At 33.3% G+C, this 25,842-nt stretch overlaps 1 protein-coding gene across 7 annotated transcripts in view; it reads right to left on the reverse strand.

Annotated features, from left to right (window-relative positions):
- LOC124364524 (serine/threonine-protein kinase Genghis Khan) overlaps positions 1-25,842 on the reverse strand; it is an 89,531-nt gene that overhangs the window by 41,330 nt on the left and 22,359 nt on the right. For 5 of the 7 annotated variants that reach the window (XM_046820075.1, XM_046820074.1, XM_046820079.1 and 2 more), the window contains exons 9-22: positions 25,640-25,762; positions 24,483-24,691; positions 22,401-22,504; positions 19,561-19,704; positions 18,938-19,080; positions 18,049-18,155; positions 17,444-17,659; positions 15,256-15,369; positions 13,011-13,152; positions 9,437-9,442; positions 6,947-7,096; positions 4,873-4,997; positions 3,969-4,077; positions 763-911 (exon numbers count right to left, since the gene is read on the reverse strand). In XM_046820075.1, the coding sequence (XP_046676031.1) occupies positions 763-911; positions 3,969-4,077; positions 4,873-4,997; positions 6,947-7,096; positions 9,437-9,442; positions 13,011-13,152; positions 15,256-15,369; positions 17,444-17,659; positions 18,049-18,155; positions 18,938-19,080; positions 19,561-19,704; positions 22,401-22,504; positions 24,483-24,691; positions 25,640-25,762 (1,841 nt within the window). The remainder of the gene's footprint in view (positions 1-762; positions 912-3,968; positions 4,078-4,872; positions 4,998-6,946; positions 7,097-9,436; positions 9,443-13,010; positions 13,153-15,255; positions 15,370-17,443; positions 17,660-18,048; positions 18,156-18,937; positions 19,081-19,560; positions 19,705-22,400; positions 22,505-24,482; positions 24,692-25,639; positions 25,763-25,842) is intronic. The other 2 variants (XM_046820077.1, XM_046820080.1) reach the window with 1 other exon arrangement.

Raw genomic sequence — 25,842 nt, forward strand, 5'->3', positions numbered from 1 at the left:
ATATTATATATAAACACAGAAATAAACAAGCTAGATGTTAATGTATTTTCTGACATTGTAGCTCTACTAATGGTTAGTTGATGGTTAACTTTCAAACTTGGCTATCCAAAGTTTTTGATCCAAATCATCATTGTGAATGTTCTGATAACAGGCTGTTGGTACATACAGAAATTTATTTAAGCATATAATATAAATTTTTCACTTTATAAAATCTAATTTTGTTGAACATCAATAATTAAAATAAATTATTAATCACAAACATTACTTTCCAAAAGCTCATTTTCTTTTGCAACATAATTTTTTTTGCTTTTTACTAAATTATATTACTCATCACCATGTTACTTAGGTAGCTATTGAATTGTTATTTTAAATTTATAAGTTAACTGAACCATCAAATATTAATAAATTTGTTTTTGTTTTTCCTGCCAGTTAAAACACTAACACACTATCTCTGTAGTAACCAAGACTTTGTTATTCAAAAAGTCGAAGTGCCTACAATACTTTGGATTATTGATATTCTATTGTTATTAACACAATTTCTACTTCTGATTTAAAATAACTACTACAATCAAAGCTATATCAAATTTAAAACTCCTTCAAATGTAATATCCTGAATCACAGAAAACTGTTACAATTTATGATGATAGCAAAAAATTCAGATCTCACTTTTAAATATAATACAAGGATTCATGGCCACAGTGTTAAGTTATCTGGATTCTAATGTAGAAATTAGTTACAGCAAGATTATTGGACAACACTCACTTCTGAGAAGCAACAAGGTCGGACCGAGTTTTACTCAGCTCCTCGTTGATGGCAGTCTTTGCCTGGATCTCTGACTGGAGGCTGCTTTGCAGATTCAATAGCTCCATTTTCTCTAACTTCTGACTCCTTCTGTTCCTCCAGTTTTTGTCCTGTTAAAGACAAACTTTTATGAATATTGGTTCATTATATATTATTAGAAAAACTATTAATGGTGTTCCATCTAAACTTTTTTTTATCCTAAAAGAATTTACATGTTATCAAGTTTCGAACTAATAACAGTTACACACCAATATGAGCAGAATGGAATATAATTATTAAAATAAACATTATAATGATTTATAGAGGAGTATGCATGTATATTATAAGACACGCATATGTATGTATATGTATGTATAAGACATGCAGCATATATTAACCCTTTGCACTCGAGAGTAAAATTTTTGGTCACTACCAAAAACTCGGGCCTCTATTGAACAAGTACTGGCGAAAACCTCGGAGCCCTTTTTATCCATTTTGTAAAGGTTTTGTTAAAAAGTTGTAACTTTTTTATTTTAGCGGATAGAGTTATAATTTTGATTTTGTTTTATTTCTCATAAAATTCTATATTGTAAAAAAATATATATTTGTAATGACCTTTTAATATTTAATTATTTATATTATTAATAATATTAATAATTATTAATATTTTTATTTTAATTTGTAATGAATTTTCAATACCTTTTTTTCACTTATAAAAAAAAATTTTTTTGCAAAACTTTTTACAAAAGTTAACTTTTAGCTGTTATAACTGAAAAAAATTGCATTGACATTATATAAACTATTATTATTTCTAGGTTCCTTACATAATTGTAAACATGTACATAACATTTCATAAACTTACCTCTGTAAACAAAAATGTTGTAGGCAGTTTTGTAATTTCCGACAATTTCCCCAAATAGTGAGTTATTTGTCAAATGATTGAATATTTACTTTTTTATACCTTTTTATGCCCGTAATACCGGTACTTTGGGATTATACCGACCACACCAGTATGAAGAACACAAAAATATAAATTTATAGAAACAAACATGATAGAACGAAAAAACAACTCTTTAATTACAAAATTACAACGATTATCAATGGGGTCATATTCCGTTATATGTCCCCAACGCTCAAACCTTTTTCAATGAATTTAGAACGTTATAAAACGATGTAGTTGAGTAACAGAACTAACATTCCATCAATCAACAAGCATTTCCAGGTATTGTGATCGGTATTGTTGTCGCTGTTATCTTATCTTTCTCGAGAATCCCGATTACGGCAGGCCGCGCGGCATCACATGATTATTTAAGTTTTTTGCACAGCACATAATTGCCTTTCCATTACAATTCAATTTATATTTCTGATCAGCCCCTCTAGAATTTGATATTTTACTCATAGGTACTATCTCGAGGGATGTTTTTCTTTCGTTGACATCAGCGCGGGCTTCGGCGGGATGGCGGAGGCACTCGCATTTTGGGTGGCGGAGTGTGATCAAGAATAAAAACAAGTTTTGTGTGTTTTTTTCAATAAAGAGTTTAGTTTTTGTTTGTTTTTGTTGAATTTTGGTGTGTGGGAAAATGTAGGGGTAAAACACGGAAGTACGACAAAGCGACGCACCAGCTGAACGGGCTACGAGACTCTGCAATCACGTTATCAATAAAGACCGCTCGACGTTCACCTCTGTCTGAGGATGGGGAGGGGTTTGCGATAAGACAATTCCTGTTTCATATTGACGAAATATTGTTCTACGCTAATCTAGTAATCGGTAGAAGCAAAATGTCAAATAACGATTCATGTCTGGGTGTGGTCGGTATAATCCCAAAGTACCATAATACCTCCCTCACTTTCACCTTTGGCATCGTCAGATGATTCCGAATCTGATATGTTACTGACAAAAATATCACTCAGATCGTCAACATAACCTTATTGACTGAAATAACTTATCAGACTAAACAAACAATGAAGAGATCAGCTGTTGAAGTTGGGATCAAATCAGCTGACGAAAAAAGGTGAAGTTGACAAACCTCTACAACACACTGTAAAACTGCAAAATCACCGCCATAGAGTATAAAGGTTTACTACGTTTTTACATCCAACAACTATCCAGCTTGCGTATATAGCAAATTTACCACATTTGGATAATTTATAAAGCCAGTATAAAGGATTTACCAAACGTCCGACATTTTGGACATCCGAGGTTTTGGCCAAAACAACGATGTCCGATATTTCGGACGTCGGAGTGCAAAGGGTTAATGTACATATAATTTTGTTTTTACATAATAGATTGTACCTGAACTATTTTTTAAATATAGATTCCACCATTACTAAGGCACTTGTAGAAAGTGATTTGTATATATCAAAACTTCTGTAAAGAAACATCTTGCCAGCAGACAACCTAACAGGCACAGCTTGTGATAACCTAAGTGGTCAATTACAATCTCATACAGAGTACTTTTAAAAACTTATTCATCTAAAAGTATTGCCATTGTGAAATGTATGTTCTTTTAAATTTTCTCACCCACTTTACTGTCATTATTAACAACAGAAGGCCTCATAATTTGTTTTTTAATTGACTTAAATTGAATTTTAATTTCCTTTATTGAACGGCCAAACATGGAATTTCACTTTTATTTGATTTTTTATCAGTACTTTCATTATTAGTCTCCATTTTAACAGCCACAGAAACACAAAATACATGATTAATCAACTGTAATAGTGTCAGTGTGGGGGAAGCATGCTTAAACGTAGTAGTGCTCTTAAAACGTTATATCAAACGTTGTGGAATCGGCTTCCTATTCCCAGTCATCTTTAATGTTTATGAGATTTTCACGAAAACGCTTCTACCACTCGTCCAGGGAATGCTCTTTTCTTTTCACCACATCTTTTCCATATAGTTTCTACAGCATCTCAAAAGTGGCAGAATTTAATATTAGTACATTGTTTAAAAACTAGAATTGCTAAATCTGACAAAGAAATAGATTTCTTTATCAGAAACTCTAACTGCTTTTTAGAGCTGTAAAAAAGATAAGTGATAGATAGTTTTAGCGATTTAAATAGCAAAAAGAATATGATCAATCATAGAAATAAGAATACTGCTTTGTTTTTCTGTAAATTGAGTCATTACAAATTTCTAACCGCACATAAAAATGAAAGAACTAAGAACGTGTATGTTCACTTGCACTTACCGAGGCAGGGACATTGGCTATGCCAGCATGTTTCAGGAACTCCAGTTCTTCAGTCATCTTGGTGGCGAGGGCTTGCAGATAACCTCTGGCATCTTTCTCATCACTCACCCTACACACACAAAGTTTGGTCATCATTTTCAACATATAGATAATCAATCTTTTCTATAACTGCAATTATCTCTGACAGTCTTTAACTAACATTTGAATATATATGTTGTCTATTTAAAACATTATGACTTGTTTTAGCATTAAAATATTATTATACATTAAAAGTGAGTTTTCAAAATATTTGACCACTTTTCATGCCACGGAAAATTGTAAAAATTTAAAGGTCCAAATTTATGCCACCTTCAAATAACTTTGTTAAATGAAAGGAAGGTTGGTCTACGTTTAGCCTTATTCTATTTGTCCTCATGGGTCACTGTACTGCGTGACTCTTAAAACAGAGTAAGAGGAAGAGTTAGTAGAGTGCATGGTCAACAGGCTAAATAATATGATTTTTTAAATAGTATAAACCATAATTTCTATGATTAATTTATAGGAATTTCATTAGTTATTATAATCTTATATTTGATGTTAGAAATAAAACTTTGAGCTTACATTTTTAATATAAAAAACAAAATCGTCTTCTAATATTAAAAAGTTATTTCAGTTCAAATTTTCTTCATCTACCTGACAATGACATTCAAGAGACAGCTTGAGCACATACATTCGCTGTAAGGGCAAAAACACGACATCTCTTTCACTCGATACAAAAATAATAAATGAACAACGAAATTCCTGTGTCATCCATTCGAGATGTTTCTTTGAAGTATAATCATACTTCCAGGCAACATACACATGCTGTGAAATTTGAATAATAATAAAAAGATGACAAATATGGATTATTAAAATAAATAGTTACCACTGAATGATCTCCGTGATCTGTGCCTCCCACTGCGCAATGGCCTCCTGTTTGGTGCGCAACTCCTCGTAGTCCTCCTCGCGTTGTCTCCTCTCCGCCTGCAGCCGACTCAGAGTGTCACTCAACTGTAAACACACCAGTCAGTTCAATGGCCAGCTCGACCAAAGCAACACACTTTAGGTAACACTCACTTACAATCTGAAATCTAATATTAAACCTATGCATTCGAAGGTAGTATTTATAAATTGTCCTTGGAGTTCATATGGTCAGCTCTACTGGCCGTCACCATTTTGTCGGAAGCACGGATTAATTTTTGCTGTAATGTTATCTCAGCTTGTATGTCCAGCTGTACTGGCCAAGATAAAATACGTCCATAACTCGTAAGGCCAGCACCACTAGTCACTAAACATAGCAGTTATTCTCTAATATTCTCTTTGTTTTATAATGAATGGTGAGTGCTGAAACCTATTGAGTAGCTTTATTTTAAAGTAATTTTTAGGTAAAGCAGCAAATTTTAAACTATAATTCTTCTCTAAACATTGACTGTGCAAACAAGATTTATGACACGTAGTGGGCCTATACACTGAAGTGATAGAATGGATAGAAACCTAGAAAATTTTACTAAAAGATGTGCACTAACTATTCTTGACTACACATAAGTGTGTATTTTTTTAAAGTTTTATTCCGTAAAAAATGTAAAGACAGAAAAATTTGAAATAGTTCATGTCTGAGTATAATATAACTGTAAATGCCTACTTTATAACATATTATTTACATATCTATGCTAACAATATATGTATAAGGGTTAAATTTCTCAAATGTATGTTTACCTTTGTATTAGAAAGATTCTTTCAGAATAAATTTTAAATTATTTTTCATTTCTTAAACATTTTAAACTACTATGCAAATAACACAGAGGATATTGATAAATAATTCCGATCTGGAGAAGCAAACAAATATTGCCGCCAAGCTGTCAACGAAAGTATCACGACCATCTGTACTCGCCATACGAGTTGCGAGGACAAACTACAACAAAACTAACGCAAGCTGTTACTGGCTTTTCGAGCGCAAAGGGTTAAGGACATGCAGTCTGATGTAAGTATACAGTACTACTAACTTTATTATCAAATATATTTGGATTGTTGTGTACTAAACGATCAGGCAATCTATAGTGTGCATTGTTTGGCCTTAATCCGATTAACCCCTTGCTATAATGTGACAGTATGGTTTTGAAATAAAATAAAACATCAAAGTTTAAGTTGCTGGGGTTTTCTTTTAATTCTAGATTTATAACAACTATTATAAAGTAGAGTAATAACACACTTGTAATCGTATAGTCCAAGATCCCCTGCCTATTAGTTAGTTAGCAGATGATATTCAACTCTACAAGTCTTAAATACAGTAGCAGATTCATACTAAACCCACCTCAATGTTAATCAGTAATGAGATGAAAGGATTATAAAAGTTAAAATAAAAATAATGGAACAATAAACAAATAATTTTTGGGGAATTTAATTATAATTATATCTATTATTTTATTATAGAATTCATTTGCAGTATAACATAACTGAGGTCATTACCCAAAAGCTATATATATATATATATATATATACTTTAGCGTATATATATTATATATATATATATATATATATATATATATATACTTTAGCATATATATATTATATATATATATGTATATGGTGTCTTGATATTACTTAACAAACCTAACCACTGTAATCTGTTCAGTAAAATAAAACATTAAACACAATTAAAATGAGAGTTCTCTGTATATAATTCAGTATTTAGCTAGTATTAAACTACTCTGTACTGGCAATGACAAGATATGGGGCCGATAATGATTCTTATTAGCACTTCAGCAAATTGAAATTTCCACTACAGGAAGACATATAGCAATAAATATAACTGTATACTGCTCACAGCTAACAAGCAGGTACAGATTGATAAATCTATTATGAAAGACCTGAGTGGCAGATTTTATTCACTGGACGAATATTCAATGTTTACTTGTAATTATATATTTTAAAGATTCATACTGGCATATTTTAATAATAACCTGATCGACCTCCATGATGAGTTTCTTGTTCTCCTCCAGCAGTATAAGTTTGTCTCGATCATGACGCCTGGATAGCTCAGCGATTGTCTCTTCACTGTCGGTAAGGCTCTCCAGTCGACTGGAGTCCAGCTTATCTTTGGCCAGTTGCACCTGTAAACACATTCCACATCATAATATAGTAGAGAATTTTTCTTTTTACCAGTCTTCAACAACTGGTTCAAATTTATTCAGCACTAAACAATTCTCTAACAAAACATCTTTGAAAAAAATACAATTTTTAGAAATCTTTAGAATCTACTGTACACATAGAGTTAAAAACAGAACACTGCAGTAAAAATAAAATAAACAAGTGACTTTTACACAAAAAGTTTAAAAATTAATTGTTTATTAAATGTTACAAACATTCTGGATTTCTGGCTGAACCCCCAGATATTGTTGGGTGTTTATTACACACTCTTCTCTTTTTAATTCAGCAAATAAAAACCATCTCCTTAGACAAAAATTTAGTTCTTGAGATACTAAAAATTTAAATTAAGACTTAAAATACTGATAATGTACAACTTAATTTTTCTTTTCAACTTTGCATACCCAGAAAATATTGAATAACTTTTATAAAATAAATTCTCATATATTTTTAATTCTATCACTATTAACAAGCAACAGTAGCACCTTGATTATCCATCACCTACGAGACCAGGGGATGAGTATAACACTAAAAATGTCAGATAATCAGGAGAGGATGAGTTAAGCCAGTTACAGAGATACAAACGATGTACTACTGAATTTAAGTAAAAAATACTTTACTGTAACTTAAGAATATACAGTGTACTGTACTACAGCCTGATACATAAAGAATAAAAAAGTGTTTAAGTTATACGTAAAGAATGAATAAGTGTTTAAACAATGGTTAAACTACTTAAGAAAAAGAAATTTTGTTGTTTTATTTTTTTAAATCTTAAATTGACTGCTTTATCACACCACCTCTTTCTCCATGTAACGTTCACGGCTGTTGCTGCTGATTGTTGTTGCAGTACTTTAGCGCAGTCTTGAAGACATCCTTTGCTGCAGAGTGGCTGATCTTTTCATCTTCCAATTTTATCTTCATCTGACTCCTTTTCTTCAGCACTAGCTTCTTGCATGACGATGTCAATGATATGCTATAATCTGCAAGATCTTCATTTGTAACATTAGTAATGTCCGCACCAGCTAGCCATTCATCAACATCAGAAGACTAGATATCACTTTGAATAAATTGCAGATCACGGACTAATTGCACAGTGTCTGCAGTTTCAGGTGTCTGGATTGGGGTTGGACAAACCTTCTTTCACGATATTTGTAGAGTGGTTGTCTAAACTTCTGCCCAAGCTTGAGTTGCTGAATAAATTGTATTCTTCATGTTTTGACTTTCCATTGCTTCAAACACATCACAATCATCTTCTGTTTCCTCTAACAATACACTGAAATATTTCCTTCTGTATAATCTTTTGAAACACTCAATAACACCCTGGTTGTATCAATGTAGTCACATAGGGAGACAAAAACTTGCTTAGCTTCCTTATGTTCAGACTCATAGGGGTGGCTCAGGGCTTTGTCCAACAACAAAACAACACAAACTGGCAGGTTTTTTTTTTACTTTGAGTACTTTTCCATAACTGACACAAATTTATCAAAAAACTATCTTTAGAACAAATTACAATTCATCCATGCATATTTTTAAGCTTGATAATAAAACAAGCCCTGAAGGCGAGTCCCTTTACGACTCTCCTACCAAAACCAAATGCACACAGCAATTCTATGAGATCAAGTTTTGGTAATTTTGACGATTTTCTGGTTTTTATTACATGTTCATTTTTTACCGTTATTGAATAAGCTTCGAGATCTTTTTGGTTCTTTTCAGTCTTTTATGGTTGTTATACCAACACCATTTAAGATGCTAATTTACCAACTAACTCACTTTTCTCTAGTCTTCATAACACATAGTTTTTAATCAATTTTGCACAAAATACAGTTTCTTTTTGTACTTATAGCTACTATTACACAAAAAGTGATATTTACTTCCACTACTGTAATTTTTAAAACAATAACACTAACTAGTTCACGTCAGATAACACTGGTGAGGACAAGGTCAGATAACCAAGGTGTTAGTGCACATACATAAATCAATAAAGCATTTTTCTTCTACATGCAGAAATACACATTAAGCAAACAATAATATAAACAGCCTTACCAATACGTACATAAATAATGCTTTTACATCAAATGCATAAGATTAGTGAATGAAACATTGATTATAAATCAATTTTAAATGTTTTATATAGAAAAAGTAATATCTAAATGGGAATAAGCTGAATACCTAAATACTATGAGATTATAAATAACATTGCCCATGTTCTTTTATAATCCATAATATTATACACTTATCATAAAATAGCTGATTGGGGGTTTACTAGCAAAAAATAGGCTGAAACAAATGCAGAGTAGCTTACTTACTCTTGGCTAAGAAAGAAGTGCAATTCCAGACAAAAGCAAGCACAAAAATACAATAGTCTCAACAATATTATTTTATTTCCAATATTTTTTATTAACTCACAAGATAATTACATATTGCAAATAACTATAGCATTTAAAATCTATTTGTTTAAGAAATTAATTAAAATTAAGATCAAAATTTAGTTAATAACCAGAAATAATTAACCCACTGCGGATCGTATTGTTTTCGCGTGCGGGCACGAATTAATTTACGGCAGCGGCCGCACAAACAGCAATGGTGCGCCACATCGTATCGCTCGCTATTGTATACTAGAAAATTCAGCTGTGAAGGTATTCGTTCAGATGGAACATGGGCCTGCTGGGGTATCCGTGATGTAGGAACGATAACACGCGAGCAAGGTTCCGGGGTGGCAGGGATGATGTCTGAATCATAGTCTAAATAAAGCGGCTCGGGCGAAGCGATTATAACATCCGGGCCATTGTCTAGACTAAACCCGCCAACATGTACGTCTGCATCGATTAGTTGTGTCACTAACCTCAAAAGTATTATAATAACAACTGAGGAAAACACCCAATCAGAAGCGCTAAAAAGCAGAGAGTAAACTCATATGAATGATTTTTCAACTTCAACATACAACTGCGATCTGTAGGATACTTATAAAACTTTTGAAAACTCTAAACATAGACCGTTGTTAAACACTCTTAGTTGACAAGTGAAGACGATCGCCCCATCTATCAGACACTAATAGAACTATTTGGAGGGAAACTTAAAAGCAGATCGCTTTTGCGACCTGAGCTCGTCATCGTGCCGTTAGGCCCGGCCACTGCGTGACGAGCCCAGCTCGGCAGTGATCCGCAATGGGTTAAATTCCAACTGAATTTCTGTAACTAATAATAACTTAACTCACAAGATTATCAACTGCAGTAAAATAAAACGTGTATACTTGGTACAATACGATTTATTAGCTACTTTTAACTTTCTCTATACTTTCCATATGATTCAGTCATTTGTAAAACAGATGACTGTATTTACCCCATACACGTGTTTTTAAATTGCTTGTGGGTAACAGCTGTCGTTAATACACAAATTATCGATTGCTAAAACTGTTGTATGGAATTGTCCTAATGTATGGAAGTGAAACATGGACATTAACGAAGAAAAATGAGGGGCGGTTGATTGTTTTTGAGAATAAAGTTCTCCGAAAAATATTTGGACCAATATGTGATGAAGGGGTGTGGCGAATAAGAAAAAATAGAGAATTACGCAATGTATACCAAGATCCTGATATTGTGGCTTTGGTGAAGGCAAAGAGAATTAGCTGGCTAGGACATGTACATCGGAGACAGGAGGGCACAAGGTTAAAAGAGGTCTACTAGGCGGTACCGACAGGAAGGCGCCCTTTGGGTAGGCCAAAGATAAGATGGTGCGATCAAGTGGTCGAAGATGTGACCCGGTGTGGAGGGTCTGTGGATCTGGCGGAAGACAGGGTGGCGTGGAAGAGGCTCATAGACGAGGCAAAGAATCGACTGAGATTTGTTACGCCCCGGCAGTAAGTAAGTAAGTAAAACTGTTGTACAGTCTGTATAAAAAAACGTAGATACATAAAATTATGGTAATTTTAAAAGTAATACTTAGCTTACAGTTCATATTTAATATATGATTGCACACCACTGTGAGTTTTCTGCATCTATTCGCAAACAACCTTCCTAAATTAATAATGCATACACGTTGTTGAGAACAAGTAATATAACTTCGTATAATGAACATTTTTTGTTTGTTTATTCTTATATATTAAAAAACCTAAACACATGACTCTAATATTTGCTCTTTTTATTCAAGTACAAGGGGGTACCCATAACAAAATCTGGCATTTTGTTTTAAATATACATATATTTATTCTTTTTACAAAACAAACTTATCACCTTCAAAGTATTCTCCATTGCACTTTATACACTTATCCCATTGTTGTTTCCACTGTTCGAAACATGTTTTGTACTCCTCGTCAGTGATGGCTGCCAGTTCCTCAGTTGTTTTTTTCTTGACATCATCCACGCTGTCAAATCAGAGACCTTTCATGCCCCTTTTCATTCTTGGGAATAAAAAGAAGTCGCACGGAGCCAGATCTGGTGAGTAAGGTGCGTGTGGTTGCGTTACCATGCTATTTTTGGCCAAAAACTAGGTGGCAGATTGCTGTGTGCGCAGGCGCGTTGTCGTGGTGGAAAAAACCAGTCCTCTGTTTGCCAGGTCTTTTGCAACGAATGCTGTTCCGTAGTCTTCTTAAGACTTCAAGATAAAACACTTGATTTACTGTCTGGCCTGGTGGAACGAATTCTGAATGGACAATCCCCTTTACATAAAAAAAAAAAAAACAAATGAGCATTGTTTTGACACTCAATCTGACTTGACAGCATTTTTTTGATCTGGGTGATGATAACGTCTTCCATTGGCTGGATTGTTGTTTGGTTTCTGGGTCGTACTCATAGCACCAAGATTCAACACCTGTAATTATTTTTGACAAGAAATCTGTATTGGCTTCAAGTTGCTGCTTCAAATCACAGCAGGCTTCAATTCGACGTTCCTTTTGAAAGTCAGTGAGAGCATGAGGCACAAACTTGGCGACTACCCTTTTCATGTTCAAGTCTTCGGTTAAAATCCATCACAGCCCACTAGCCCACAAGCACAATTTCTTTCACTTTCACAAGATTTTCATCTGTTCGGGAAGCCGATGGTTGTCCAGAACGAAGTTTGCCCTGAATTGACATGTCATCATTTTTAAACCGAGAAAACCATTTGTACACTTGGGTTTTCCCCATAGCGTCGTCTTTTTAGGCTGTCTTCAACATTTCAACTGTTTCAGTGGCTTTTTGCCTAGCAGAAAACAAAATTTCACAGCTGCACGCTGGTCACTCAAACTTGCCATCAAACGGCACGATCATAAAACAGCACTAGCAAAAACTGTTACTGCACAGGGACAGATTACGTCAGGTCAACGCAACAGGCGCGACTGAGCTGGCAAAGAGCAGCACTATAAGAGCCAAGCGGCGAGAATTCGTACTACGCAAGCTCCGCCTACGGCAGAGCTATTCCGGGAATTTTTGGGTACTCCCTCGTATTGCTTATGCCTATGCAAATTAATTAAGGTAACATCTTTTTGTGAATTTGTTTAAAAGTGCTTATATTTTTCCAGAAAACTGCTCACTAGCGAGCACCTTACAGGCATAACCTACATTTGAGATTACAAGATCAACTATTTATGATGATGTATCAGTCAACAGTTAAATGCTTTCAAGATCCAGTTGGTTCATGAAATAAAAAATCCTAATGACAAATGTAAAAGATCTCAATTTGCTAACGACTTCCAGGCTTTAAAAAAAAATGAAATTATATATAATATGATATTTTACATATGTTAACATTACAGTATTGAATAACTGATCCATACCTATGCTACAGATTAAGTGGGTATAACTAATGCATACATTTTTGGTGAAATTAGTGATGACAGAAATATATTTTGTGACACTATTTGACTTCCATACAGTTAGCTTAATTGAATTCTATAAAAAATCTGACCTCTCGTTCCAGCAACTCTCTGCGACCCTCCGCCTCCTGGAGCTGTTCCCGTAGACTGCCAATCTCCAGGCTATACCTGGCTTGCTGCTGCTGAAGAGACTCCTTGTATTGGACTTCCAGCCTCTCCACCTCCGTGTTCAACCTGCGTCACACATTGCATTGCTCATCTATACCATCTCAGATCGTCAAATCTTCATCATTAACAAATTCAATCTCAATTAACTGGAATAGCACACAACAGTATAGAGAAAGAACTTGAACTGGTTTAGGTCTTGTCTTAGAAACAGAAAACAAAAAACTATTCTATTTAGCAACAAAATAAAATATGAATCTGACTGGAAGCGGATTGAATTAGGTGTGCCACAAGGCTCAAATTTGAGCCCTACTTTGTTTTTAGTTTTAGGTGTTTTAGTTTATATTAATGGCATTCAATAAAAAAATTGACAGTAGTTTTATTTTATATGCAGAAGACACATCAGTAATTCTTAAAGAAACAAACATGCATATTTTAGAAAATTAAATTATAGAAACAATATCAAAATTAAAGTAATGGTTCCATTCCAATAGTTTAAAAATTAATAACACAAAATCAAATTTAGTTCATTTTAGAACATTTCAAAATAAAAATGACTTGATCCTAGCTACCTTGAATACTATCACATGGAAGAAATTTTAAACTATTTATTTCTTAGGTATACAGTTAAATGAAAATTTAAGCTAGAATTCTCATGTAGAAATTTTAGAAAGAAGACTCGGTTCTGATTGCTATGTATTGATGATTTAACAAAATTAGTGAGTTTTAAAAATGTTATACTACAGGAATTCCCACTCCATTATGAAGTATAGTATTACACTATGAAGATCTTCTCGCTCCAGTATACCATACAGAATTTTTTATAAAGGGTACAAAAAAATATTTACAGAATCGTCACTTTATATTTTTTAGATTTTACTTTATATGTGTCAAAATAAAAATTTAGCACTAGAAACATAATTCCCCATAATTACAATACAAGACATAGAGATCTCCTTCCAATCCCAATTCATAGGATAAAATTTTTTCAAAAACACCATTTTATGTAGGAATTAAGCTATTAAATTTTTTACCACAATGTTTCTAAAATTTATTGTACAAAGAATTTCCAAACAAAATTAAAAACCTTCTCTTAGATAAGGGCTATTACTCTGTAGATGAGTATTTTTTAGATTCAGCCAATTTTCGAAACATGTAAATATTTTAAACTGTTGTGTACTTTAATTGTATATTTTAATAGTTTTAAATTATTTTAGTTGATAAGTTTATATTATAACGAGGCACCTGTTTTGTATTACAATTTGTAATAGTGTAACATATCAGCAGCCGACCCTGTTAGAGCGAGGATAAGATTAACTGTTTTCTCTGACACTGTCTACTTGTTAAATTTTACAGCAGCCTCAAATTGCAATTTAAAACCACAACATATTAATTAGAAAATAACATTGCGGGAATAATTGTGAACACAATAACTACCATTTCTTAATTGATTCAGACAAAATATGGTGCAGAGACAGTACTTACACAGAGCTTGGTTGAGTTCATTAGCCAGTGTTAAGCTATAAAATATTTCTAGATGGTCATTTCCATTTAGGCAAAATTATTTGGAGTATTTCATAACATTGATAAAAATTAAAACTTTTCTTAAAATTGCCAACCAATTTCAAGTAACATTTATGCCCACTTATTTTTCAACAACTCTTAAGGTTTCAAGATAGTAGCCGTTTCAATTTATAAATGTAGACAACTGAACGATTATAAGTAAATATGTTTACAAATATAATTTCAAATTAATTGTAACTTAATTTAAGTCCATGTTTTTATAAAGAGATTTACACACTTATAACAATTTTTATCTTGTAAGATTTTAAGATTATGGAGTTTCTAAATGTTTGAAAGTGTTATGATTATACTTGTATTATTACGCCAATTTGTTCCATCAGTGTTGTGCGCATTAAACACCTAACTCTAGTAAAGCATATTCAGTTTGACATTTAGAGATGATGGCTACATGTTTAATCTACCTTTCTACCGACTGAGCCGGAAGGGGTATTCTATAACACAACTGAATAACAAAAACAGTTTATTAAACAACTCTAAACTACAAATAACACAAAATCACATCAAACTCTAACCTCCATTTGCGTTTACCCAGTACAATAATACATATTTCGATGAATAAGCACTTAGCCTGTATAGTATTGTGGTTACCTTGCTATCTCCTGGGAGTGACTGGAGGGTGAGAGACCAGCGATACTGTCGGAACTGCCCAGAGGCATCTCTCTCCGCTGTTGTCGCCACCTTTCCGACTCCTGTTCCATTTGTCTGGAATAAATCACCAGTCACTACATGTTCTATTACTAAACCAAATATTGTAAAATAATGTATTCTTATCTCTTAGTTCATTGCAAATGGTTCATTATGAATCTAATTTTATGAAAATATGATTATATTTGGAAGGGGTAATTATACTGGTAATAAAAGCCCAAAGCCAACAAAAATTACAAACTTTTTGAATATAAATCATATTAAGCAGTTATCCTAACCTAAACTATGTTTAAATAGTTAACATTCATTTGTGGCTTTCATGTTAAATTTAAATAATTAGATTTAATAAAGATTGAAAAATTATGCATTATCTTAAATGCATAAAAGAACAAATCTCTGTATAAGGAATTTCACCAAAACCAAATCTAAACCATATCACCCATATGACTACATGTAGGGGATGATGAGAAAATTAAAACAGGCCCCAAAATAGAGGGGGAATGGGGCTATTAAAAATCAAACATTTTCAGATGATTCTTAAGTTTTGTATTAATTAAAGGTATTTTGTCGTGGTAAGTTTTCCCTACATGAGACAACACAGAAGAGTCAAATGTCAAATTCTGGCATAAAGTTTAGTTTTAAAACCACTTACGGATTTTAGTTTGTATCATGTTGACACATGATTAAAACAATGAATAACACTAATGAAGTGTGTTAGGCAACTTTAAAAATGACTTCAAATGAACATTGAGCATTTTTTTAGCAATGCCCACTGATGTGAACTTTATTTGTCTGTTTAGGTATTTTTATTTCGCTTACATTTACTAAAAATAAATTTCATTTAAAAACCTTTGGATTTGGTACATTTAAGACAGCCAAACCCTAACTATAATACAGTAGACTGCCAAAATCTGAACTAATTGGGACTGGGAGGGTTTCAGATTTCCGATTTGTTCAGATTTTCTAACATACCATCAAAATTTTCAAGTACACTAAAAATGGTAGGATAAATAAAAATAAAAACTTATGTATTATTAAATGAACGTTACTGAAGAATATTAAACACTGGGAACCGCAAAACGCAACTACAACTACACTATTGAGGAAGTGAAGCAACTGAACTGACTAGTGACAATGACACGACGCCGACAGGGTTAAAGATAGACTCACCCGCTGGGGAAAGGATGGTTCAAAACAAACACTTTCAAGGTCATTGTCCTCTCACATTGCCGTGCAAAATACAGTTCACATGTTTAAAACGAGCGTTCGGATTTTTTATGTTCAGATTATTGATGCTCTACTGTACCTAACAGGCTGGCCAGTCAAACCCTTTTTTCAAATTCCAAATAGCAAATTTCATCACTGGATTTTGAGAAAGAATCAGGAATATATCTAGGGATATAATTAAGCAAGATTAACTCCACTAGAATAGTGGAGGCAACTTTGTATTACCCGGCTAGGTGAGGATCACGAACACATCGTCAATCAAACACTGTAGTAACCACACGCTGGCCATGTAATCAGTAAACAATTCAGCAATATCATTACCCACATGCCGTCCATCTTCATTCACAGTTTCACGAATCATTTTGTATAAAACACAATGTTTGGGTTTAATAAACTCCTGATTGATTCATGAGCTCTCAAATTAGTTTTTGATTTTGCAAGTCCTTAGAAACAAAATTATTTTCAAGATTTTTACAGTTCTACAGGGATAATTCCGGCCTATTCCGGCATGGGTTTTCCCCATGTTTAATAATATACCAAAAAACAAAATATTTAAACATTTATCCAGCATATTTTAAGAAGGAACAATAAAAATGTTGCTATTTCTTTTGAGGATTATGTGTGTTCGTGCCTGGTCTTTAGATGTAATTACGTGAATAATTAATACGTCTAATAGAGAGTACAATTCTTGAAAACAACCTTAATTTAAACGAAAACCTTAAGAAAACGGAAATATAATGAAATAACATTTTTTTTATTAGGTACATCCTATTCACGTTAAACACATTTGAAAAATTGTAATAATGTTTGAAAATACCAAGTTATACGGAAACAGAATATAAAAAATGACCAAGATGATTGAAAAAATTGCTAGAAATAAAGATACAGCTGCATAAGTACCAACCTACAATACTCCTCACTGCGCTCCCTCAGTTTCCTTTCTTTCCCCGCCTCTGCTATTGCCTCCTCAACTCGCGCCTCTAACTCACGCCTCAACTTCTCCGCCCGCCGCATGTCTTGTCTCAGCGCGTCCACCTTCTGCATTGCCACCTCTAGTTCCTCTTCCTTGTCCCTCACCAGCCTCGACACCTTCTGCTTCTGCTGCCTCAGTTCTGAAAGTCTGACAAAGCAAATTAAATGTTGGAATAGAAACCAAATTTTGACATCGGCTTGATTCTAAGTATTTGTAAACTAGAACATTTTATGATACTTCTAAAATGCTAAATCTACTAATTTCTATTATTTTAACCTGTATAAGCCCATGGAATCAGTATCGACCCTCTACTAGTACAAATGTATGTTAGAGTAACAGTTTATCTGCTCCATATTCTGGGTATATATGGGTTATCCTCTCTAATAACACCATTAGACAATTAACAGTTCTCAAGGAACAATATAAACAGTGCAGTAATTATTGTTATTATAGTTCTTGAAAAGGGTTATCAATATTTTTTGTATATTCTAAGCTAAGGAGTCAAAAGAAATTTCTTGAGTTTAATTGAGACTTACTTGTCTGTGACCTCAGTATATTCTGCCATCGCCAGTTTTCGTTGACTCAGAGCATCTTTCAACTCTTTATCTTGCAGTTTTAATTTCTCCAAAGCATCTTGTTTCTCCTAAAAATTAAAAAAAATTGTAAGTTATTCAAGTCCTCAACAACTTTTCAGATATAAAATACACAAGTTTAAGCATTTGTTATTAATTTTTAATGTATTTTTAGAATAAAATACAACAAAGTGATTTTTTTAGAAGCTTTTTTATCCTTATTTTTGAATGTTCTTGTGATGTTGAAACTTTTGCCATTACTTATTAACATTTAATATAGGCCGTTTGTTAAAAATAATTGTGCACTGATATATAGATTGGGTTACACTTGGTTTAAATCAATAATATTCTTACTGTATTAATGATGACAATCTTAATTGCTCACAAATCTTTAGTCTGTGCAATAATTTTGAGTTTGAAAAATACTTGTTTGTTAAATTCATAACCCTTGCCTGAACACAAATGAGAAACAATTTTTTAATACTTTACACAAAATTACAGGCATTTAAAATGGGCAGTTTTTTAATCAGGCCCAAATAAAAAGAGCTAAAAACAAAAATGTGCAATTTTTACAGTGTGCACGTATGTTATAGCTTAATGTCAGATTCCACCTATCTCTGTGTCATATTACCTATGTGACAAATAGTGCATGGCATGGTACAAAATTAGGAGAATCATATTTTACTTCTGCAGGCTAAATTCTTATTGTGCTATCCATTATGTTACTTTGTACAAAGAAATAAACCATCATAAATAATCAAAGTAAAATAACAAGTACATAACCTATAACACTCATTACTAATGGGATTTTAAATATTTAAAAGGATAGTTCTTTAATCTCTGAATTTCTGACCTTCTGAGCTTCTTCTTTCTCCTGCTTGAGTAGCCTGAGACACTTCTCCAGGTCTCTGGTCCGCTGGAGGGAGTCCATGTGCTGGAGAGAGGACATCTTCAGGTCTGACACTTGGTCCAAGCTTCTCAGCTGGTTCTCTAGCTCTGCATACCAATATTGTGATGAGTTATTGCCATTTTAACTGCTATGATATTAGATATGACTAACAGGTGACTATCTCTAAATGAATACTCATCCAACTACCTATCTTGGTGATGGTCAAGTTTAAAAAAGTACCTATTCTTTACTTAATAAAACTATGTTCAATAAAATTAAAAATTCTTTGCTAAACTGTATTGAAATTACGGTTTAGTGAATTTAATATAATTTCATTAGAGTGTAGGTCAGATCTGACAAAATTTACTTCACCTCCTCTCAAAGTATTTTGTCCAACTGATAAATGATTTATTTAATAATCTGTTTTTAAAAATATATGGAAATTTTAAACAAATAAACCACTGAAATAAATTCAAATATATTTTAGCTTATTACCATTTGTCGAAAAAACTTATAAAAGCATTTTGACTGTAATTCTTAAAAATAAATTTAGTTTATACACCTGCAGAAATGAACAACTGATTTACCACAGTTCCTTTTTGTCAAAGTGTTGATCTCATCCTGCAGCCGCCGCATGCCATTCCCTGACTCGCTGGTGGGGGAGATCCGCTTCTCGTCATCGTTCATTGTCAGTTCATTGGAGAAATTAGTGCTCACTAGGTTTTTCACATCTGTGAAACAATCATTATGAATAGATACAACATTACATTTTTCTTTGAAATAAGTTTGAAAGATTTACAGTTTTGAACACACATTTTCAAAAACACTAAAGACAACAGAATTAGCCACCCTTAAAATAAACTATTGTAACAAATTATACCTCTAACCATATTTTACTGTCATGTAGCACCAGGCCAGGCCCACAACAATTCACGGACTACAAAATAAGTGTCATTGGCATCAATATATGGACAAGTTAGTTATCGTTAAGTAAGTTGTAATGTGTCTGACGAAGATAACCTTGCTATCGAAAGGCCTCACAAAAATAAAAGTTTTTAAGTATTGGTTTTGGGTTTTTTTAATGTAATTCAATTTTAAAATATTTACATAAACAATATTAACATACAACATAACATAATATTTCATAAATTCATTTTTATAAATAACATGTTGAAAGTTTATATATAAATTAAATTTTCAAATTTGGCTGAATGTAGATTTAGAAGTAAAAGCAACATTTTAGTAGGCAAATATTACATAAAATTTTTATTTTGGTTCACTTAACCCTTTGCACGCCAGCCTATTTTCCAAAAGTACTACTTAGAAACGCCAAGGGCATTTTCAGCAGTTTTGCAAGCTTTCACAAAATGTATCATAACTTTTTTATTTTTTAACAGATATTGATGATTTCTTTACCATTTTTTTGCTTATAAAATGCCCTTGTTCAGTTGGTAAATTGTAGTTGCATAAATGTAATTTAAACTTATAAAAAAAATTAAAATTTAGAAAAAGAAATTAAAATTTTCAAAAAAAAAAACTTTTTTAGCACAAATAAATGGTTTCAAAAAACATTTATGCTGATTTCCTGTTATATCCCAGTAAACTATATCTACCCCTTAACCTAATTACAAAATTTCAAAAGCCTACCTTATATAGAAGTCCATTTATTATTATTTTTTTTCACTAAATGTGACACGGGCACAGTTTTAGTAAGTTGCATGGACGTTGTATGTAATGGTACAATATATTCACAAATCAATATTTGACACTATACTAAAATAAATCGGTACTTTGGGATTATACCAACCACACCAGTATGAAGAACACAAAAATATAAATTTATAGAAACAAACATGATAGAACTAAAAAACATCTCTGAAATTACAAAATTACAAACTTACAAAGATTGTCTATTGTTAATGAGGTCAGATTCGCTTAAACTTTTTTCAATGAACTTAGAACGTTATAAAACGATGTATTTGAGAAACAGAACTAACATTCCATCAATGAACAAGCATTTCCAGGTATTGTGATCGATATTGTTGTCGCTGTTATCTTATCTTTCTCGAGAATCCCGATTACAGCAGGCCGCGCGGCATCACATGATTTTTTACATTTTTTGCACGGTACATAATTGCCTTTCCATTACAATTCAATTAATATTTCTGATCAGCCCCTCTAGAATTATATTTTACTGATAGGTACTATCTCGAGGGATGTTTTTCTTTCGTTGACATCAGCGCGGGCTTCATCTTCGGCCGGATGCACTCGCATTTTGGGTGGCGGAGTGTGATCAAGAATAAAAACAAGTTTTGTGTGTTTTTTTCAATAAAGAGTTTAGTTTATGTTTGGTAATGTTTGTTTTTGTTGAACTGTTGTGTTTGGAGAAATGTAGGGGTAAAATACGGAAGTACAACAAAGCGAACATGCGGCGAGACTCTGCAATCACGTTATCTACTAGACCGCTCGACTTTGACCTCTGTCTGAGGATGGGGAGGGGTTTGCGATAAGACAATTCCTGTTTTATACTGACGAAATATTGTTCAACGCCAATCTAGTAATCAGTAGAAGCTAAATGTCAACTGTCTGAGGATGGGGAGGGGTTTGCGATAAGACAATTCCTGTTTTATATTGACAAAATATTGTTCTACGCTAATCTATTAATCAGTAGAAGCTAAATGTCAAATAACGATTCATGTCTGGGTGTGGTCGGTATAATCCCAAAGTATCAATGAATCTAATAAAAGGGGCATAATAAAAATGCCCTAACAACAAAAGTAATGAGAGAATTACAAACGTAAACAACGCACAGCAACACAAACGTAACCTTACTCTCGACCAAACAATACAACAACTGCGAAGCTCAAATACTACCAAACAAACAGTCCATAAAGGAATAAACTACTTTGTGGCTTCAAAGCAACTAATCGACTATCGATTAGTCAAAATTTCGCGGCAATCAGATGAACTATAAGAAAATTACAGGCGAAAAATGTGACGTACCTATATTACGGCCGTTGGCGGTTTTCAGTTGAGTAGCCGACGGCCGTAATATAGGTACGTTGGCGTGCAAATGGTTAAACAAAAAAATTAAAATAAATAGATTACATAAAACTTATCTTTTCCATTTTGGTTCAATGTTAAGAAGTAAAAATCAGAGCATTTGCGAATTAAACTGTCGCTTGGTTGTTTTCATCAGTTGCTTTTCATCAAAAATGTTCTTAAGGGTTAAAATTATAACTGAGGGCCAGACTGTTATCTTCTGTTAATTATACAGTCCAAAATGTATACAAGATTGTGAAAAGTCAATTTATTAATTGATTACAGTTTAGGAAAAATGAAGAGAAGAAAAACAATTGCACATATTACTGGAAAGCTAGTGAACTGAACTGAACATTTCTCGCTGGCCATGTAACTACTGACTGACCTGTGTTCTTGATGAGATGGTCCTCCTCTAGCAGCCGCATGCGCTTGCTACGGCCTGAAGGGGAGCTGGGACTGATAGGGAAGTGACTAAGGTCACTCACACGGCTGTAACATTTGTTGCATGTGTTTAAAATTTATTTCATTATGTTATGTGTAACAATATATACTAACAAAAAGCAGATATTAATTAAAACTAATATATACTTTTAATTATATGTATTAAAAAGAATGTAAATCAAATGATTAACTATAAGAAAAGTTACTATAACCCCACCATATCCTATGTAAATAGTTTGTATATAGCTCAAATTTTAACAAAATTTTAACATGTCTTGTACATGGCTAAATTTTTGACACCATCGATCCAGCTACCTGGTCAAGGATAAAGATAACAAGTATCAAGTAAGTGTAAGTACTCATGAGAACAAACAGCACCTGTATAAAATAACAAATTTTACACCAGATTTTAAATTGTTTGATACATAAATATAACAAACACATACTTCAACATACACTACACAAATTACTAACATTCACTGTAATGAAATTTGGTTTTATAATTAGAATTTTTTTTCCCCTTGGGGCGGCCTACTGCCATGCACTTAAGCCTCAAGGGCTTTTTGCGCACCCCAGAAACACACCATGAGGCCCACCAGTCTACAACTTCAGCACTTCAACAAACTGCCGAAAACAACCTATCAAGTCCTCCTGGGACAATTCACCACCCCTGTCCAAACTACCAAAGATGGCATACCGCTCTCTTGCTATTGCAGGGCAATCAAAGAGCAGGTGCTCAGCAGTCTCCTCCTGCTCATTACACCTTCCACAGAACGGATCCTCCTGAAGGATGCCGACTCTGTGAAGATGCTTCCTCAGGAACATTTAACTCTTTGGAAACAGTTGTCCAAATTAGGACAGATACTCAGACCGACAAGGACCATATTAACAAATATTTACTACATATCTACTAACACACTATTTGCTATACATTTTGTGAAATGAAACTCTCTGAGATTTCCAGGTGTTTTAGACGAAGGACACTAGGAGTTTCAAGATATATCAATGGATGAGGGTAGTATAATTTCTCGATCTTTAATTTGTGTAATACTGATGTCCGCGAATAAATGTAGCAGACTTACAGCGATGCGGGAATGTAAATATAGAAAATAGTAACTGCAAGCAATAAATTATTTACCAAAGTAAAATAATTTGTTAATTAAGTTATATATTTACGATTTTAAAAACAAGTATAGCAAAAATATGTTTTAGCGATCAGCAATTTGTGTACAGCTGATCAGCTGATAATTAATTATGCAGCGGATCTCCACAGATTTTATTGTCGAGTCCTGTCAATCAATTCTCAAAAATCCATCCTGAGAATAGAGCATAGCATTCTTGTAGTACCAGGCTATTGTAGTAGTATATCAATGATTTTGGTAAAGAACATGAATATATAATTCACAATTCACTACAGATAAAATTCAGGATATGAATTGTACATTGTATATGTGAGTGAGGGGCAGCGACGTCCAAGTTAAACTCGCATATGCATATTAGCTCCCTGCTCTCTCTCCCTTACACCTCAGACATGTTTGCCCATTGACCTAGAGCATTGTTCTCCCCTGGTTTTTCTTTACAGAACCAATGTTTGTATTCAGATAAATATATTCATTTTACAGAAATTAATTTACTGTCTTCATAAAATTAGACAGTCTATAAATGCTGAAAATAAAACATCTTAAAATTAAACTATAATTATAGTCTTATTAATCTGCTCCAAGAGGTTTAGTTCTAATTAGAGCAGACGATGAATGCTCTACTATTATGTTTTAATACATTTTAGAAATGTTTACTGCGGCAGATAGAGTAAGTAGTTAGTCTCCCTCAGTATAGAGCCGCAATGAAGGTGTTAAAATATCAAAATTGTAAATCATAGGTAATTTTTTAAAGGAATATTAATAGTATGAAGACATACAAATTAAAGTTATACAGGCTTGATGACAGATGGATAGATCACTGGAGAAACAGAGTTAAACAAAATTATTTCTGGCTGATGACAGGAAAAGAGGAAGATGAGACTGACCTGCCCTGTGTAAAGGTGAAACCGATGAAGGGCAGGTGGAGGCCGGAGAAGGCAGCATTGGCAGTGGGTGGAAGAGCGTCTGAAGTGCGGATTACAGTGTCGTCCACATCAAAATTTGAGGTGTCTGTGGGACTGCTGACCTCCGGAATGTACGGAGCTACTGAGTCCCGTACTGTCAACCAGTCCAGTCCCACAAACCATGGATGGTTCTGGAATACAACCACAAAGTTCTTAAATTTCTCACAATAAGTTAAGGCTTTAAGTTACTAGTTATGTACTACATAAAAAAGATGAAGAACTTTCGGTAGTGTTGAGATTAACCCTTAATTATTAGGCTTGCCAAATTTCTCAAATGTTAAATCGAGGGTCTTGGTGCCCTCTCCCCCTCCATGGAAAGTTTTAAAAAATCAGAGTGAATCAGTAAATTTTGGGTAATAAAAAGTGTTTATTCCTAATTTTATGAACACATTTTTTAAGACTGCCGACAAATTTGGCTTATAAACTAGACAGCTTTAATGCAATAAAATACACAGTATAATGAGCCTGTAAAGAAAAATACAAGGTACCAAGAAGTATAAAATAAAGAGGTGTACTGTATGGGAGAATGTTCCTCAACAAGTGCCATCAATTAAAAGCCCAATAATAATATCAATCATAGTCTTCTAAAATTTTATGTGGCGCCTGAACCGTCTTTAAAAATATTCTCAACGTCCAAACTTCAAATGGATTTAAGAACTACGGCACCATCTCAGTCAGTAAAGTCTTATTATTAATAGTGAAGTACTGCAAGTTTACTGAATTGTACTGTGAGTGTGTCACTACCCAATACCTTCACATGTATGAAAACATTCAATATGCATATGTGATGCTTACTGTACAGAGTGACCAGGATATATAGGTCTACTGGAATTTACTCATTTACTGTTCATTCTCACTTGTTATCTAAACTAACAGGTATTTCTCATTGAACATACAAGAAAAACCCCCAAAGTAAGGTCTATCCTGTCCCATAAATCTAATTTTCTTAAGAAGTTAAAAATTACACTAATAGAGAAATCAATAAACCATAACAATTAGATACAATTCTAAATATACTCTTTTAAGACGATATGAAAAGCCAACAGCCTTTGTTTGGTATCAATCAACAAAATAATTACCTTGAAATCTTCAACTCCATTTTGGCCTAATCTAAATTCCGAACTACATATGAGCCTTTTCATCAAATCTTTAGCCTCTTCTGTGACTTCATAGCCCAACTCTGAAGGAAAATCAAAACAGTTCTGCAACAAAATAGGAAAACATTTTATAATCGTACTCTCAATAAACAAACCACTATTAACTATTTCTACAACAAGCATAT

The sequence above is a fragment of the Homalodisca vitripennis genome, chromosome 6, assembly GCF_021130785.1.
Source record: "Homalodisca vitripennis isolate AUS2020 chromosome 6, UT_GWSS_2.1, whole genome shotgun sequence".
NCBI lineage: Eukaryota > Metazoa > Arthropoda > Insecta > Hemiptera > Cicadellidae > Homalodisca > Homalodisca vitripennis.